Consider the following 16,328-nt stretch of genomic DNA (forward strand, 5'->3'; position numbering starts at 1 on the left):
CAAATCCCCCCCAAACCCACTCCCCAACAACTCTACACCATTACCATAGCACTTATGGCTGAAGGGGTACAGTGGGTTTTGGGGGCGGTTTGGAGCGCTCCCATTTACCACCACAAGTGTGACAGGTAGGGGGGGATGGGCCTGGGTCCACCTGCCTGAGGTCCACTGCACCCACTAACAGCTGCTCCAGGGACCTGCCTACTGCTGTGATGGAGCTGGGTATGACATTTGAGGCTGGCATACAGGCTGGAAATAAAAGTTTTTAAAGTTGTTTTTTTTTGGGTGGGAGGGGGTTAGTGACCACTGGGGGAGTCAGGGGTGGACATCCCCGATTCCCTCCGGTGGTCATCTGGTCATTTAGGGCAATTTTTTGGGACGTTTGTGTAAAAAAAGGGTCCAAAAAAAGTGACCCAAATTCGTGTTAAAAACGCCTTTCTTTTTTCGATTATCGGTCGAGGACGCCCATCTCTCCTCGGCCGATAAACACGCCCCAGTCCCGCCTTCACCACGCCTCCAACACGCCCCCGTCAACTTTGGCCGTTTCTGCGACAGACTGCAGTTGAAGACGCCCAAAATTGGCTTTCGATTATACCGATTTGGGCGCCCATGGGAGAAAGATGCCCATCTCCCAATTTGGGTCGAAATATGGGCGTCTTTCTCTTTCAAAAATAAGCTGGACAGTCTCTCCCACCTTCTCCTCTCCAGTTGAAACCTGTACTAGTTTTGAAATGAGCTAAGATGGCAATTGCCAGTGTGTGAAGCCCCACACATGCCCAGAAAAAGCTTTCAGGTTTTTCCTTACCTCTGGAGAGGAGATTCATATCTATGTTCTATCAAGTGACATTATCATATGTGTGATTGCATGAACTTGCTGTCTACGGAAAACCACCATTAAAGGCAAATAACTACAGTCTACAGTCACAAAGCAATTTGGGTGATACTGATTTCTTCCTCATCCTAGCCCCTTTCCTTCATTCCCTACTATTCTGTTTCTTATTTTATTTTTCGAATCTCAGCTTTTTTATTATAGCTTTTGCCCCTTTCTGATTCTCCTGTTTTTTTCCAGATATGAACTGCTTAGCCCAACTTTACCTCATTGAGAACTGCTCTGAGGTAACACTGACAATTATGCTTAACGTGCTAACTAAGGATGGAAAAATATTTATTTATTTACAGTCCAGTTGATATTCAGCTCACGACAGTGTTTTTATAAACACTGACTGCCATGGTTAGAATTAGCCACAGATATTCCATACCAGGCTATATCTGGGCACCTGCATTGAGTATAAGGGGCCAATAACAGTTGTTCTGGCCTTTGGAGTTTATGCAGGTCCTGGTCTATATTTTAGGTCACCTGCCCCATTCACATCCAAATTATCATGGCTCAGAAAATACTAACGTAAAGAGATGTGTTTTTAAATCCTTCTTAAAATAATCTAAATGCGATTCAAGCTGCAGTTGGTGAGAAAGTATGAAAGCATGCAAATTCAACAATACTTTGTGGTCTGATTTTTTGACTGAATTGGGACACTTTTAAAACTGTATACTTTGATGCAAAGTCTACAGGTAATTTTACCAATAGGGTATGTACCCGTTCTCAAAGCTTACATGGTTTAAGCAATGTAGAGAGAGGGCAATTTTCAGACTGTTCTGTTACCTGGGTAAATAGCTTTGGAAAACTGTCCTTCCTTTGCACTGGCACCCTATTTCTTCTGAATAATTTTCTTTGTTTTTGTTTCATCAGTTTGGTTTAAAAATGTACAAATAAGCATTTTTCATTTTATTTGTGCAGATTTTGAAATATGTTAATTTCTTGTTTTATTACTTTTTCTAGAGTACCTATTTGTGCATGGGATATGAAGTCTAAAAAGCCATGCAACTGTACCAAGTCCCAGTGTTTGAAGCTGTAAGTAATGAAAAATAAGCTAAGATGAATAACAAAATTGAGTATGTTCCCTTGGAGAGAGCAATGCCCTGTGAAAATGGGAACAGGAATAAAAATGTGGGTGCAAAGTGCTCATAAGAACATAAGAATAGCCATACTGGGTCAGACCAATGTTGGAGTGCTGTACAGTTTGAATGGTTCTGGTTCATTTCACCTTTTAAGTCATTGGCAACTTATATTTTCTCACCTATAGTATAAGGGGTTTGAACTCCCCTAAAAACTGAGCTTATTTTTTAAGGAGGCAGGTAGGGCAAAAATAGATGTGGGTTTTGTTCAGGAAACACATCTGTTACCGTCTCGTGTTTCCGTTTTGCGACACGTTAAGTTTCTTATTATGATTCAGACCCCTAATAGAATATGTAAGAAAAACAAAGGTGTAGGGATTTCGGTGCACAAAACAGTTTGGGTCGTCCTTTGGACACTATAGCGAACCGGGCCGTTATATTTTTGTGAAGGCAGAGTTAAGTGGGCTGCTGTATACCCTAGTGAATGTTTACGCTCCTAACTTGGGACATGGGGCTTTTTTTGAGTTGTTGCTCACTAAATTCTCTCTTTTAGAGAGGGCATTTTTGTCGTGGGAGGAGATTTTAATCTCACCTGCCATCTCTTCTGGATAATTCCTCTCTGAAAATTCAATATGCAAAAAAAGACCGTGTGCAGTTACTTAGCTTTATGGCTCGTTTAGAATTGGAGGATGTTTGGCGCCTTTACGTTCTGGGAGAACAAGATTATTCTATTCGGCTCTGCATGATTCTTATACATGCATTGACTTACAGCTGATGAAGAGAGGTCATTGCCCATTGGTCTCTCAGGTAGGGATTGAACCTAGTGTGTGTGGTCTGACCACACCCCAGTCTCTCTGATTATTCATCAGGGGTGGAAAGGTAGGAGATTCTGGCACCTTAATGATTCAATGTTGGTGGATCCATAGCTTCTGCGGGAGTTGGAAGTGGATTTTAAGGAATATTTTGCATTTAATGACACTGATGCCGTGGGGCCTGTTTCTCTCTGGGAAGGGTTTAAGGCTTTTGCGTGTGGCATTTGTATCTTGCTTCAAGCTTAGGACCAAGCTATGGGACCGGCAGTGCATGCAGCTTCGCTCCCAGCTGAATAAAGTGACTCATGATCATCAAGTTCGTCCTTCCCGTTCAGATATACTTCGGGAACTCAGGCAGTTTTGGCACTCATTGCAAGAGTTAGACTGATGCGTCAAGTGTATTTTGAGGAAGGGAATAAGGCAGAGCACTTGTTGGCTGTGAAGCTCCGGAAGCAGTAGGCTCGGAACCTCATTGTACAAATTAAGAAGTCATAGGGGACTACTGCTAAAGGGGATAAGGTGATTAGATAGGAGTTTGTTTTTTTACTATGAACAGTTATATGCGGCTGGAACCATGGTGGCGGACTCTGAGGTAGCGGGTTTTTTGGATGGAGTTACACTGCATATTTTATCACAGAGTGCGCAGGAGCAACTTTCCGCTCCTATTTCAATGGAAGAAATCTGTGCAGTGGTTGCCCATCTTCCTTTCCATAAGGCCCCAGGTCTTGATGGTTTTTTAAATTTGTTTTATAAGAAGTTTGTCCAGATTATAATGGGGCCCTAGGAAAGTATTAAAAAATTTGCTGCTAGCAGAGTCCCATCTTCCCGTATTGCTTCGTCAAGCGGGAGTGACCTTCCTGCTTAAGCCAGAGAAGGACCTGATGGCTTGTGGTTCTTATAGGCCTAAATCCTTTTTGGAGGTGGATTATAAATTGCTCACTAGGATTCTGACAATGAGACTACAACATTATATGCCAGAGTTGGTGCATAGTTAGGCTTTATAGCAGGTCGGCAGCCTAAGGACAATGTGCGTGTCACATCTGTGGCCGTGACCACCCTCAGACTTACCTTATTCCTGGGGTCAGCTTCCTAGCTGGCTCCTGTTTCTTCTGTCTGTCCTTTCTGAGCTAGCTCTGGCTCTCTGTGCTGGCTGCATCCAGCAGCATGACACTAATTGCCTCACTGTACTGCACCTGTGGGTGTTGCCTGGGTTAGCTCTCTCTCTCTCTGTGTGCTGGCTGCTTCCAGCATGACTCTAATTGCTTCACTACACTACACCTGGGGGTGGGAAGCCTCTCTGTGTTTCACTGTGCTTTCTGCCTGCTCTGTGGTTTGTGCCTGAACAGCCTCTGTAGTGCTTAGAGATTGCTGCAGCTGTGCCTTTGGTGTTGAAGGGCTTTATTAAGCACTTAGAGACTACAGCCTTGGCCTTTGCATTGCCAATGCCTCCGCAGTGCCTTAGGTCCCGAGGTTAGTGTGCTGTTTGCACAGTTAGCTTTCCTTGTCTTTTCTTGTGGGCTTCCAGCCCTTCTGCTTTGCGAGTTACTTTCACCTGTGGGCCTTGCCTTCTGGCTCAGGGTATTATTGCTCTGTGGGCTTTCAGCCCTTCTGTGTTTATTGCTCTGTGGGCTTCCAGGCCTTCTGTGTCAAGTGCTCTGTGGGCTTCCAGCTCTTCTGTGCCCATTGCTCTGAGGGCCTCCAGTCTATCTGCGTATATCCCTTTTACCTGTGGGCTTCCAGGCCTTCTGGGTGTATTACTGCGTCCTGGGGGGTTTCCAGCCCTTCTGTGGGCTTCTAGCCTTTCTGGATGTATCTCTCTGACCTGCAGGCTTTCAGCCTTTCTGTGTTTATTATTCTCTGTGGGCTTCTAGCCTTTCTGTTATCCCTGTGCAGTGGTGCTGCTCCCTGTCTGAGGTTGGTCAGCGGCTGATGCTGCAGCCATTTCTCTCCTTTCTATCTGTTAGCTACTGTAGCTCCAGTCTAACCCTTCCTCTGGCAAGCGTAGCTGTCATTCCCATTCCCTTGAGCTTAGCTTGTATGTAGCTCCTGTGTCCTCTTCCCTGCCTGTCTGCCTTGCTTTCGCCTAGGTGCTTGGGGGCACTTCTGCATCCTGACTCCTGTTGTTCCTGCCTTCCAGTTCCGGTTTCCCTGTAAGCCCTGCCGGCCGCCCGAACCTGAGGGCTCAACCCTCGGGGAACGGTGGCTAAGCGTAGGTGAAGCCTAGGTCCAGTGTGTTCCTGTCCAGCAGGTTCTGGTCCCGTGGGTTCCAGTCCAGTGGGCTCCATCCCGGTGTGTTCCTGTCCAGCGGGCTCCACTCCAGTGTGTTCCAGTCCAGTGGGCCCCACTCCAGTGTGTTCCAGTCCAGCGGGCTCCACTCCAGTGCGCACCCGTCTGGTGCGTCCCAGTCCTGTGTATTCCTGTGCAGACCTCCAGTCCAGGGTTCCAGTCCAGTGTTTCCTCGTCTCTACCTTGAAGGTGACCTTGCCTGCCACTGCCGCTCCACGGTAGTGGCCCAAGGACTCACGAACCCAGTGTTCCCGGGGAAGAAGCCTGACAGAATGCCAAGGTCCTCAGGAACGCGACAGTGCGACGGTTATTAGACCTCATTTGGGTGACGCATTGAGAGTGGATACCTGTGGTGGTCTTGGTTGTTGATGCAGAGAAAGCTTTTGTTCAGGTCTCCTGGCCCTTTATGTTTGTGACTCTTCAGTGTTTTGTTTTTTCAGGTGATTTCTTACGTTGGATTGAATTAATCTATGATTATCCAATGGCTGGTCTTCGTATAAATGGCATGTATACAGATTCTTTTCTATATTCACTGAGGCACCAGGATACCCACTGTCCCCACTTATTTTGACCATGGAGCCGTTGGCACAGGAGATATGGTGTTATTCGAGTGGGAGAGCAGGACCATCAGATCCTATTATATTCTGATGACACACTTTTCACGTTGTCTGACCCCCTCTCTTCTTTGCTAGCTGTGATGTACATTCTTGATTGCTATGGGAAGGTATCAGGGTTTACCATTAATTTATCGAAATCTGAAATTTTGAATCTTTTAGTGTTGGATCCTCTCTTTTCGGTTTTGCGTAGGTGTTTTACTTTTCGGTGGTTCCACCATAGCATTTGCTATTTGGGGATCTGCATTTCATCAGATCTAGAGCATCTATTTTCTTTGAACTATCCCCCCTTATTGACTTGAATATTAGAGGATTTGGATTGGTGGGGTGGTTTATGCATATCCTGGCTGGGTCGAATTAGTGCGATTAAAATGAATGTGTTGCCGCGTTTCTTGTTTCTGTATGCCTGTCTTCCTCTGCCTCTCCCTAAGGGATTTTTGATTAATCTTCAGTGAAAAGTGTTTCATTATATTTGGTGGCATAAGCCCTCCACGCGTCCGGTGGAGTCGTATGCATGTGGATAGGGAACAGGGAGGCATTGGGGTGCCTGACTTTTTCACTTACTGTCGAGCAACCCAATTGACACCACTTTTTGAATGGACTACTTGTCCTTCTAAGCAATGGGTTCAGTTACAACAGGAAATACTGTGGGGGATACCATTAAGCTGTATACCCTGGCACTCTTTACTGCATTTGTGCTCCAAGATTCGAGGCGCCCTATGGAACCTTTTGCACCCTCGCTGTATGGTATTCTGTTCACCTTCGGTTGTTATAAGTACATAAGTGTTGCCATACTGGGACAGACCAAAGGTCCATCAAGCCCAGCATCCTGTTTCCAACAGTGGCCAATCCAGGTCACAAATACCTGGCAAGATCCCAAAAAAGTTGCTTATCCCAGAAATAAGCAGTGGATTTTCCCCAAGTCCATTTTAATAATGGTTCATGGACTTCTCCTGTAGGAAGCCGTTCAAACCTTTTTTAAACCCCGCTAAGTAAATCACCTTTACCACATTCTCTGGCAACGAATTCCAGAGTTTAATTACAGGTTGAGTGAAGAAATGTTTCTCCTATTCATTTACTACTTTGTAGCTTCATTCCATGCCCCCTAGTCCTAGTATTTTTGGAAAGAGTAAACAAATGATTCACGTCTACCCGTTCCACTCCACTCATTATTTTATAGACCTCTATCATATCTCCCCTCAGCCGTTTTTTCTCCAAGCTGAAGAGTCCTAGCCGCTTCAGCCTTTCCTCATATTGAAGCCGTCCCATCCCCTTTATCATTTTTGTCACTCTTCTCTGTACCTTTTCTAATCCCACTATATCTTTTTTGAGATGCGGCAACCAGAATTGAACACAATATTCAAGTGGAGGAGTGGCCTAGTGGTTAGGGTGGTGGACTCTGGTCCTGGGGAACTGAGTTCAACAGGCACAGGCAGCTTCTTGTGACTCTGGGCAAGTCACTTAACCCTCCATTGCCCCAGGTACAAATAAGTACCTGTATATGTAAGCCGCATTGAGCCTGCCATGAGTGGGAAAGCGCGAGGTACAAATGTAACAAAAAAATATTCAAGGTGTGGTCGCACCATGGAGCGATACAAGGGCATTATAACATCCTCATTTTTGTTTTCCATTCCTTTCCTAATAATACCTAACATTCTATTTGCTTTCTTAGCCACCACAGTACACTGAGCAGAGGGTTTCAACGTATCATCAACGACGACGCCTAGATCCCTTTCTAGGTTGGTGACTCCTAACGTGGAACCTTGCATTACGTAGCTATAATTCGGGTTCCTCTTTCCCATATGCATCACTTTCCACTTGCTCACATTAAACGATATCTGCCATTTAGATGCCCATTCTTCCTGTCTCGTAAGGTCCTCTTGTAATTTTTCACAATCCTCTTGCGACTTAACAACTTTGAATAACTTTGTGTCATCAGCAAATTTAATTACCTCAGTAGTTACTCCCATCTCTAGATCATTTCTAAATATGTTAAAAAGCAGCGGTCCCAGCACAGACCCCTGAGGAACCACACTATCTACCCTTCTCCATTGAGAATACTGACCATTCAATCCTACTCTCTGTTTTCTATCTTTTAACCATTTTTTATCCACAATAGGACACTACCTCCTATCCCATGACTCTCCAATTTCTTCTGAAGTCTTTCATGAGGTACTTTGTCAAACACCTTCTGAAAATCCAGATACACAATATCAACTGGCTCACCTTTATCCACTTGTTTGTTCACCCCTTCAAAGAAATGTAATAGATTGGTGAGGCAAGATTTCCCTTCGCTAAATCCATGTTGGCTTTGTCTCATTAATCCATGCTTTTTGCTCTGTAATTTTGTCTTTATAATGTCTCTACCATTTTGCCGGGCACCATCATCATGCTCACTGGTCTATTAGTAGTGCTATTTTTATGCCACTCCCATTATATAAGCGTTGGGGTTTGCTGACCCAATTTATACTAGGGTATTCCAGAGATGGGAGATTAAGTTCCTTCGACAGTTGGGTCAGTTGGTAATTCAGGGATCCCTTATCCCTTTTGCTGCTTTAAGGGATAGATATAGGATTACAGGAGACAGATTATTTTTTTGTATGGGCAACTGTGGGATTTTATGCAAAACAGTTCTTCCTGATTAGAAAAAGGGGGAGCATGCTTTTCTTAAGATTTTCGTATGGGTGTGGGGACAGGTTCAATTTATAGAATTTATAAAGCATTGTTGTATAGTAAACCTGTTGTTCAGCTTTATGAACAGTGTTGAGAGACACTGTTAGGAGCTCCCATGTCCACTTCTCAATGGCAGTCTAATTGCCTCTAATTATATCAAACACTGATACAAAATTCTATTTCAGTGGTACAATACCCCCACCAAGTTACATAAGTTGTTTGGGAAGGGATCAAGTTATTGCTGGCAGGGATGTGCAGCAGAGGGCTCTTTTGAACTTATTTGGTGGACATGTCCCAAGATCCAGAGCTATTGGTCTATGGTATCTCAACTGCTATATGATATAGTGGGGGACTATTTGTCCTCCTTCTGTTCTTCATTATCTACTTAATGGTTTTATGTTACCTTTGGATCCAGCTGTGCTTCAACTGATGGCCATGGTGGTGACAGCTGCTCGTCTTTGCTTGGCAGCTACATGGAAACAGGTGGATCCCCCACCTAGAGATATCCTACTGATTAAACTTGACTACCTGTATTTGATGTCAAAATTGGCTGCTCTCAAACAAGATACAATGGGACGATTCTCAGCTATTTGGAATATTGTCCATAGGTTCCTTCAGTAAATCATATGATCCAAATCAAAGGCCCCATTTGTGTGATTCTGTTGCTGCTACAGTATAATAAAATAAACATTGTAATTATGATTTAATTTTACTATTTGTATTTACATATTCATTTATTTCTTGCTTACAGATACTGTGATTGCTTTGCCAATGGTGACTTTTGCAGCAACTGTAATTGTAATAACTGTTACAATAACATTTTGCATGAAATTGAACGATTTCAAGCTATTAAGGTAATCAAATATTAAGATTTCTGATTTAAGTGTAGTATACATAACATCTACACAGTTTATACTATTGTGCAAGATATTCCATACACAGTGCTGTGAAAAAGTTTTAAATTGCTTAAGCAAATCTTCACATTTACATGTTTAGTTAGCTCAGTCAAAAAATATCACAGAAACACATATGTAGCATACATCATTTAATTCAGAAATTAATACTGCATTCATTTTAAGTGGTTTTATGAAATTTTATCATACTTTATATATGTTATGCCAGATCTATTGTAGGCTTTGTAGAATGATTGTCTTCTGCACCAAACTAGGATTGAAATGGACCAATCAAATAATAGGATTGTCTTCCAATAGAAATCTAATCTACTATTGAATTACATAGGAGGAAAAGACTTCAGATGCTTGCTCTGATTAACTTTATAGGGTTAATGCCTTCAATATCCCACACAGAACTATTTTACTCGTGCTGTGGATATCAGGCTAGCTCGTCACTAGTGAAAAACCTCCAAATTTAACGCTGCCAATTTTGTTTTTCTATATTATCTTATATTCAAAAAGATTAGCAGCACTTATCTGAGCTGTTAGCAACAGTCTGTCAGGGGACGCTCTACAGCAAGCTTCTGTTTTGCAATATGCTTCTTTAGGAGAGGTGTCCTCTGCCTTGCTGGATGCTCTGCAATATATAGAGAGTTGTAAATAATGAGGGGCAGTAAGGAAGTGGATACAGAGTACATATTTTGGAAAAGCTTACCTAGCAGTATTTTGCCTGAGTCCTGTCTGGAGCACATTTACAAAATGGCTGCTACTTTTTAAACTTGCAGCACTAAGGCTCCTCCTTTTATAGGGTAGGATTTAAAATTTCTTAAAGGGATAGTCCTGAAATGTCTACTCAACAGGAAAGCATTCCATTCTATTCTATTAAGGCCCACGGGAGATAATGAGTTTAGTTTATGTATCCAGCGCTGCTCTATTTGATGCGGTTTTCTGCACGATTGCCACCCCTTATAGATATAGAAACATGGTCAATAACCACGCATTTAAAGTCCTCGAATACATGAGACTTCAGTTGACTATCAGGCTTATTTTCGAAAGGGATCGCCAGCCATTTCCCGACATAAATCAGGAGATGGCCGGCGATCTCTCAAAAGTGGCAAAATCGGTATAATCGAAAGCGGCTTTTTTGACACCATCGCCGCGCCGGGAAAGTTCAATGGGGCGTGTTGGCGGCGTAGCAAAGGCAGGACATGGGTGGACATGGGCGTGGCTACCAGATGGCCGGCTTTCACGGATAATGGAAAAAAACAAAGCGACGTTAATCAGTATTTCGCCGGGTTTACTTGGTCCTTTTATTTTCACAACCAAGCATCAAAAAGGTGCCCCAACTGACCAGATGACCACCGGAGGGAATGGGGGATGACCTCCCCGTAGTCCCCCAGTGGTCACCAATCCCCTCCCACACTAAAAAAATAAAAATAAAAACCTTTTTTGCCAGCCTGTATGCCAGCCTCAAATGTCATACCCAGCTCCCTGACAGCAGTATGCAGGCCCCTGGAGCAGTTTTTAATGGGTGCAGTGCACTTCAGGCAGGCAGACCCAGGTCCATCCCCCCTACCTGTTACACTTGTAGTGCTAAGTGTTGAGCCCTCCAACCCCCCCCCCCCAAAGCCCACTGTACCCACATCTAGGTGCCCCCCTTCACCCATAAGGGCTATGGTAATGTGTAGAGTTGTGGGGAGTGGGTTTGGGGGGGGGATTTGGGGGGGCTCAGCACCTGGGAGCTATTTGTGTATTTTAAAAAAATTTTTAGAAGTGCCCCCTAGGGTGCCCGGTTGGTGTCCTGGCATGTCAGGGGGACCAGTGCACTACAAATGCTGGCTCCTCCCATGACCAAATGCCTTGGATTTTGCCGGGTTTGAGATCGCCGGCATTTTTTCCCATTATCGCTGAAAAACAAAACCAGCCATCTCAAACTCGGCAAACTCTGGCATTTTGCCGGGCTAAACCGTATTATCGAAAAAAAAGATGGCTGGCCATCTTTTTCGATAATACGGTTCCGGCCAGCTGTTGCGCCGCCACCAAAATAGATCGCCGGTGATTTATTTCGCCGGCGACGTTTGATTATGCCCCTCCACGTGCCACCAGAGGAGCTTCCGATCTCTGATGTGCAAGATTAAATTTATGGTCACTCAGCCATTTTTTCAATTGTCTGGTGGTCTTTCCTACATATATTTTGCTGCCTGGGCAGCACAGTGTATATACGACATGTGTAGTTTCACAATTTGTCCGGGTATCTGAGCGAGTAGTTTTTCTGATTGTGCGGTTAATAAAGTCTCCTGTTTTTTGCATATTGGGGCAAAAAATATGTCTACCACATGCTTTGTGACCTGGAGTACAGTCTAGGACTTGATCTAGTTTGCAATATATCTCTTTAAGTTTGGCCCCCGTGAGTACGCAGTTCTTAAGTGGTTATCGCGAAATATCGAGTGTGTTTGGATGATTCTCCAGTGATGTTTTAATATATTCACCGCCTTTTTTGTACCCTATCCAGCTTATTTTCGAAAGAGAAAAACGCCTATAGTGCGACCTAAATTGGGAGATAGACGTTTGTCTCGCAAAGGCGCCCAAATCGGCATAATCGAAAGCCAATTTTGGGCGTTTCCAACTGCACTCCACGGAAACGAATAAAGTTGATGGGGCGTGTCGGAGGCGTGGTGGAGGCAGAACTGGGGCGTGGTTATCAGCCGAGGAGAGATGGGCGTCTTTAGCTGATAATCGGAAAAAAAGGCGTTTTTACCGTGATTTTGGATCACTTTTTTTGGACCCTTTTTTTTCACGAACAAGTCCCAAAAAAGTGCCCCAACTGCCCAGATGACCATTGGAGGGAATCGTGGATGACCTCCCCGGACTCCCCCAGTGGTCACTAACCCCCTCCCACCAAAAAAAAACCCCCACTTTAAAAACTTTTTTCCCAGCCTGTATGCCAGCCTCAAATGCCGTACCCACCTCCATGACAGCAGAATGTGTTCGATCCTGTCACAGCCGTTCCCTGGGTCAGATTTGGCTCTTGGGTGCAGTACAGGGTCACATCAGCAGTGCATTGTGGTGGGTGTAGGGTATTGGGCTCCGTGATTTCATTAGCTTGTGTTACAGTCTCACAATGTTGGTAGTTGGTATTCTCTTCTCCCATGGTGCTTTTCCCCCTGCCTACTAGGTCAGAGTGTGCCCTGTTGTGTTTCCTGTTGTATTCCATGCGGTAGTGGTCATTTTTGTAAGCCAGTTTTAGTTCCCTTTCCTGTGTTAGCCACGTTAGACAACTTAGTTCTTCCCTTGAATGTGGCTGAATGAGGGCATTGTACAGCATTCTGCCAGTTCTGACCTACTGCTCATCTCAGTACCAGGGAGACTTGTTGCCAGTGGGGCACAACCTCTAATCTGCAGTTAACTGTGAGTAAAGGCGGTTATTCCAATAAAGGGCGTTTTCGTAGAGATTAGTCTTCAGGTGTCAACTGGTGTGCCAAGGTTATATAGCAGCAACCAGTCCTAGAGGCCTGCGTGTATGCAGGTCCCTGGAGCACTTTTAGTGGGTACCGCAGTGCACTTCAGCCAGGTGGCCCCAGGCCCATACCCCCTCCCACCTGTAACACTTGTGCTGGTAAATGGGAGGCCTCCAAAACCCACTGTACCCACATGTAGGTGCCCCCTTCACCCCTAAGAGCTATGGTAGTGTTGTACATTTGTGGGTTTTGGGGAGGGGGTTTGGGTGTTCAGCACCCTTGGTAAGGGAGCTATGCATGTGGGAGCTTTTTCTGAAGTCCACCGCACTGACGTAGGGTGCCCAGTTGGTGTCCTCGCATATCAGGGGTGGCGAGTGTACTATGAATCGTGGCCCCTCCCACGACCAAATGGCTCGGATTAGGACGTTTTTGAGCTGGGCGTTTTTAGTTTCCATTATCGCTAAAAAAAACAAACGCCCAGCTCAAAAACGTCCATTTTTTCGAAAATACGGTTCGGCCCGCCCCTTCACGGACCCGTTCTCGGAGATAAACGCCCATGGAGATAGGCGTTTCCGTTCGATTATGCCCCTCCACGTGTACCGCAACACACAAGTCTGCGCTGCTGTGTCTTTTGTTTTATTTTTTGGCAATAATAAAGCATGCCTGTGATTGTACTTGGCTCTGGTGTAGGATCTATGTAAGACCCTGTTGGGGTACCCCCGATTTGTAAATTTTTGTAATAAAGATTTTGCTTGAGTTTTAAATCTGGGGTCTTCACTACAGATTCTGCGATATCGCAGAAGTTGGGGAAAATGGCAAACTATCTGTAGTGGCTCTTGGATAGTTGCTTTGGTAATGAAGTAAACTGTTTCGGTCTGTGGGTTTTACATATACCTCTGTACAGAAAGAAGACTGTGTTCCCGCCCGTAACCTCCGTTCAAAGGATAAATCCCTCCTCTCAGTACCCTTCTCCACCACCGCCAACTCCAGGCTCCGCTCATTCTGCCTCGCCTCACCCTATGCTGGAACAACCTTCCTGAGCCCTTACGCCAAGCCCCCTCCCTGCCCGTCTTCAAGTCTTTGCTTAAAGCCCACCTCTTCAATGCTGCGTTCGGCACCTAACCCTTACCGTTCAGTGAATCCAGACTGCCCCAATTTGACTGCCCCTATCGGACCGACCGTTCACTTGTCTATTAGATTGTAAGCTCTTTGAGTTTTAAATCTGGGGTCTTCACTACAGATTCTGCGATATCGCAGAAGTTGGGAAAATGGCAAACTATCTGTAGTGGCTCTTGGATAGTTGCTTTGGTAATGAAGTAGACTGTTTCGGTCTGTGGGTTTTACATATACCTCTGTACAGAAAGAAGACTGTGTTCCCGCCCGTAACCTCCGTTCAAAGGATAGATCCCTCCTCTCAGTACCCTTTTCCACCACCGCCAACTCCAGGCTCCGCTCATTCTGCCTCGCCTCACCCTATGCTTGGAACAACCTTCCTGAGCCCTTACGCCAAGCCCCCTCCCTGCCCGTCTTCAAGTCTTTGCTTAAAGCCCACCTCTTCAATGCTGCGTTCGGCACCTAACCCTTACTGCCCCAATTTGACTGCCCCTATCGGACCGACCGTTCACTTGTCTATTAGATTGTAAGCTCTTTGAGCAGGGACTGTCTCTCTTTGTTAAATTGTACAGCGCTGCATAACCCTAGTAGCGCTCTAGAAATGTTAAGTAGTAGTAGTAATGTTTGAATCACTAGAATATCCAGAAATTTTATTTGGATCATGGAATGTTGCATAGTGAACTGTATGTTGTTGTCCCTAGTGTTTAGCCATTGAAAGAACTATTGTAATTACTACTACTACTATTTAGCATTTCTATAGCGCTACAAGGCGTACGCAGCACTGCACAAACATAGAAGAAAGACAGTCCCTGCTCAAAGAGCTTACAATCTAATGGACAAAAAATAAATAAAGTAAGCAAATCAAATCAATTAATGTGAACATACCATTCTTCATCTGTGTCTCTCCAAAGCATAAACACATCGTCTATGTATCTATGCCAGGTGAAGACTGATTTTTTCCACGAATTGTTTTCCAGCCATCTGGTTTCATAGCCCACCATATATAAGACAAAACTCAATGCTTAATCCTCTCCCAATATTCCATATTCCATCCAACTACTCTCACCACTCCTGATATCACAATTCCCTTTCCTTGTCATCAAGCAGATGCAGCCATTACAGATGGGTTGTGTCCATCAACCAGCAGAGGGAGATAGAGAGCACACTTTTTTCAGTGCCTCATACCAGCTTGCTCCACTGCCTCTCTTCAGTATTCTCTATCTCCCCTAGCAGAGTGGCTGCAGCTTCTTCGAGCTCCATCTAAAATCTGCCTGGAGGTTGCTCCTGTGCTTTTGCCAGTTGTTAGCAGGGGTGTTGGAGGCTATAGCAGCTTCACTTTAAAGGCACATAGGTTCGCCCTTTCCCTGCCTTACCCATACCTTCGTGGATGTGGACACATTGCTTAGCTTGCCCTGTCCTTCCCCACCAACAGTGGATGCAGGCACATAGGTTCGCCCTTTCCCTGCCTTTCCCAGTCACCTGAGCCTCCGGAGTTCTATTTACCTCTGCTTTCCTCACAGCATTAAAAAAAAAAAAAAAGTTGCGTCGCACTTTGGCGCTTAGACGCTGGAACAGAGGTTTTTCCTTGCCTTTTTCTGTGGGACCGGAGCTGTGATACTCGGTCCAGTGAGGTAAGAGTGTTTTCTGACTCCTCCGGGGTGGGCCCGCGATCGGGGTGATTTTGGCACGAACCATTTTGTAAATGTGCTCCAGACAGGACTCAGGCAAAATACTGCTAGGTAAGCTTTTTCAAAATATGTACTCTGTATCCACTTCCTTACTGCCCCTCATTATTTACAACTCTCTATATATTGCAGAGCATCCAGCACGGCAGAGGACATCTCTCCTAAAGAAGCTTATTGCGAAACAGAAGCTTGCTGTAGAGCGTCCCCTGACAAACTGTTGCTAACAGCTCAGATAAGTGCTGCTAATCTTTTTGAATATAACACAATATAGAAATACAAAATTAGCGGTGTTAAATTTGGAGGTTTTTGACTAGTGACGAGCTAGCCTGATATCCACAGCACAAGCAAAATAGTTGTATGTGGGATATTGAAGGCATTAACCCTATAAAGTTAATCAGAGCAAGCATCTAAAGTCTTTTCCTCCTCTGTAATTCAATAGTAGATTAGTGAGAGGGTTATGTGCATTATTTAAGTTGAAACAGTAGTTAATAGGCAACATACCATCAGTAACCTAAACTTCCAATAGAAATGCAAAGCATTTAGCCAGTCACACTGCAGCTCAGACAGTATAAATTTTAGCAGGAATTACCAAACATTGTATGCTTGTCAGCCAGTCTGGGAAGAGGTTCAAAGATAACAAAACAAATGCAAGGCGCAGGATGCATTTGTCTTAGGAAGACCAGGTTCATGTGGTAGTTTTGCATGAGGAGAGGTATTCCATTTGGGAGATTGCTGCAAAGGTTGTAGAGAGGTGTGGTAGCCGTGTTAGTCCACTCTTAAAGGTTATCAATAGAAATCAAACAAAATAAAACATGGAAAAGAAAATAAGATGATACCTTTTTTA

The 16,328-nt window shown here is 44.6% G+C and overlaps 1 protein-coding gene across 1 annotated transcript in view; it reads left to right on the forward strand.

Annotated features, from left to right (window-relative positions):
* The window catches only part of LOC115469041 (tesmin-like), a 263,762-nt gene that overhangs the window by 118,324 nt on the left and 129,110 nt on the right, over nucleotides 1-16,328 (forward strand). Inside the window, exons 4-5 of the mRNA XM_030201307.1 lie at nucleotides 1,835-1,906; nucleotides 9,087-9,189. Coding sequence (XP_030057167.1) covers nucleotides 1,835-1,906; nucleotides 9,087-9,189 — 175 coding nt within the window. The remainder of the gene's footprint in view (nucleotides 1-1,834; nucleotides 1,907-9,086; nucleotides 9,190-16,328) is intronic.

The sequence above is a fragment of the Microcaecilia unicolor genome, chromosome 4, assembly GCF_901765095.1.
Source record: "Microcaecilia unicolor chromosome 4, aMicUni1.1, whole genome shotgun sequence".
In the NCBI taxonomy this organism is placed as follows: Eukaryota; Metazoa; Chordata; class Amphibia; order Gymnophiona; family Siphonopidae; genus Microcaecilia; species Microcaecilia unicolor.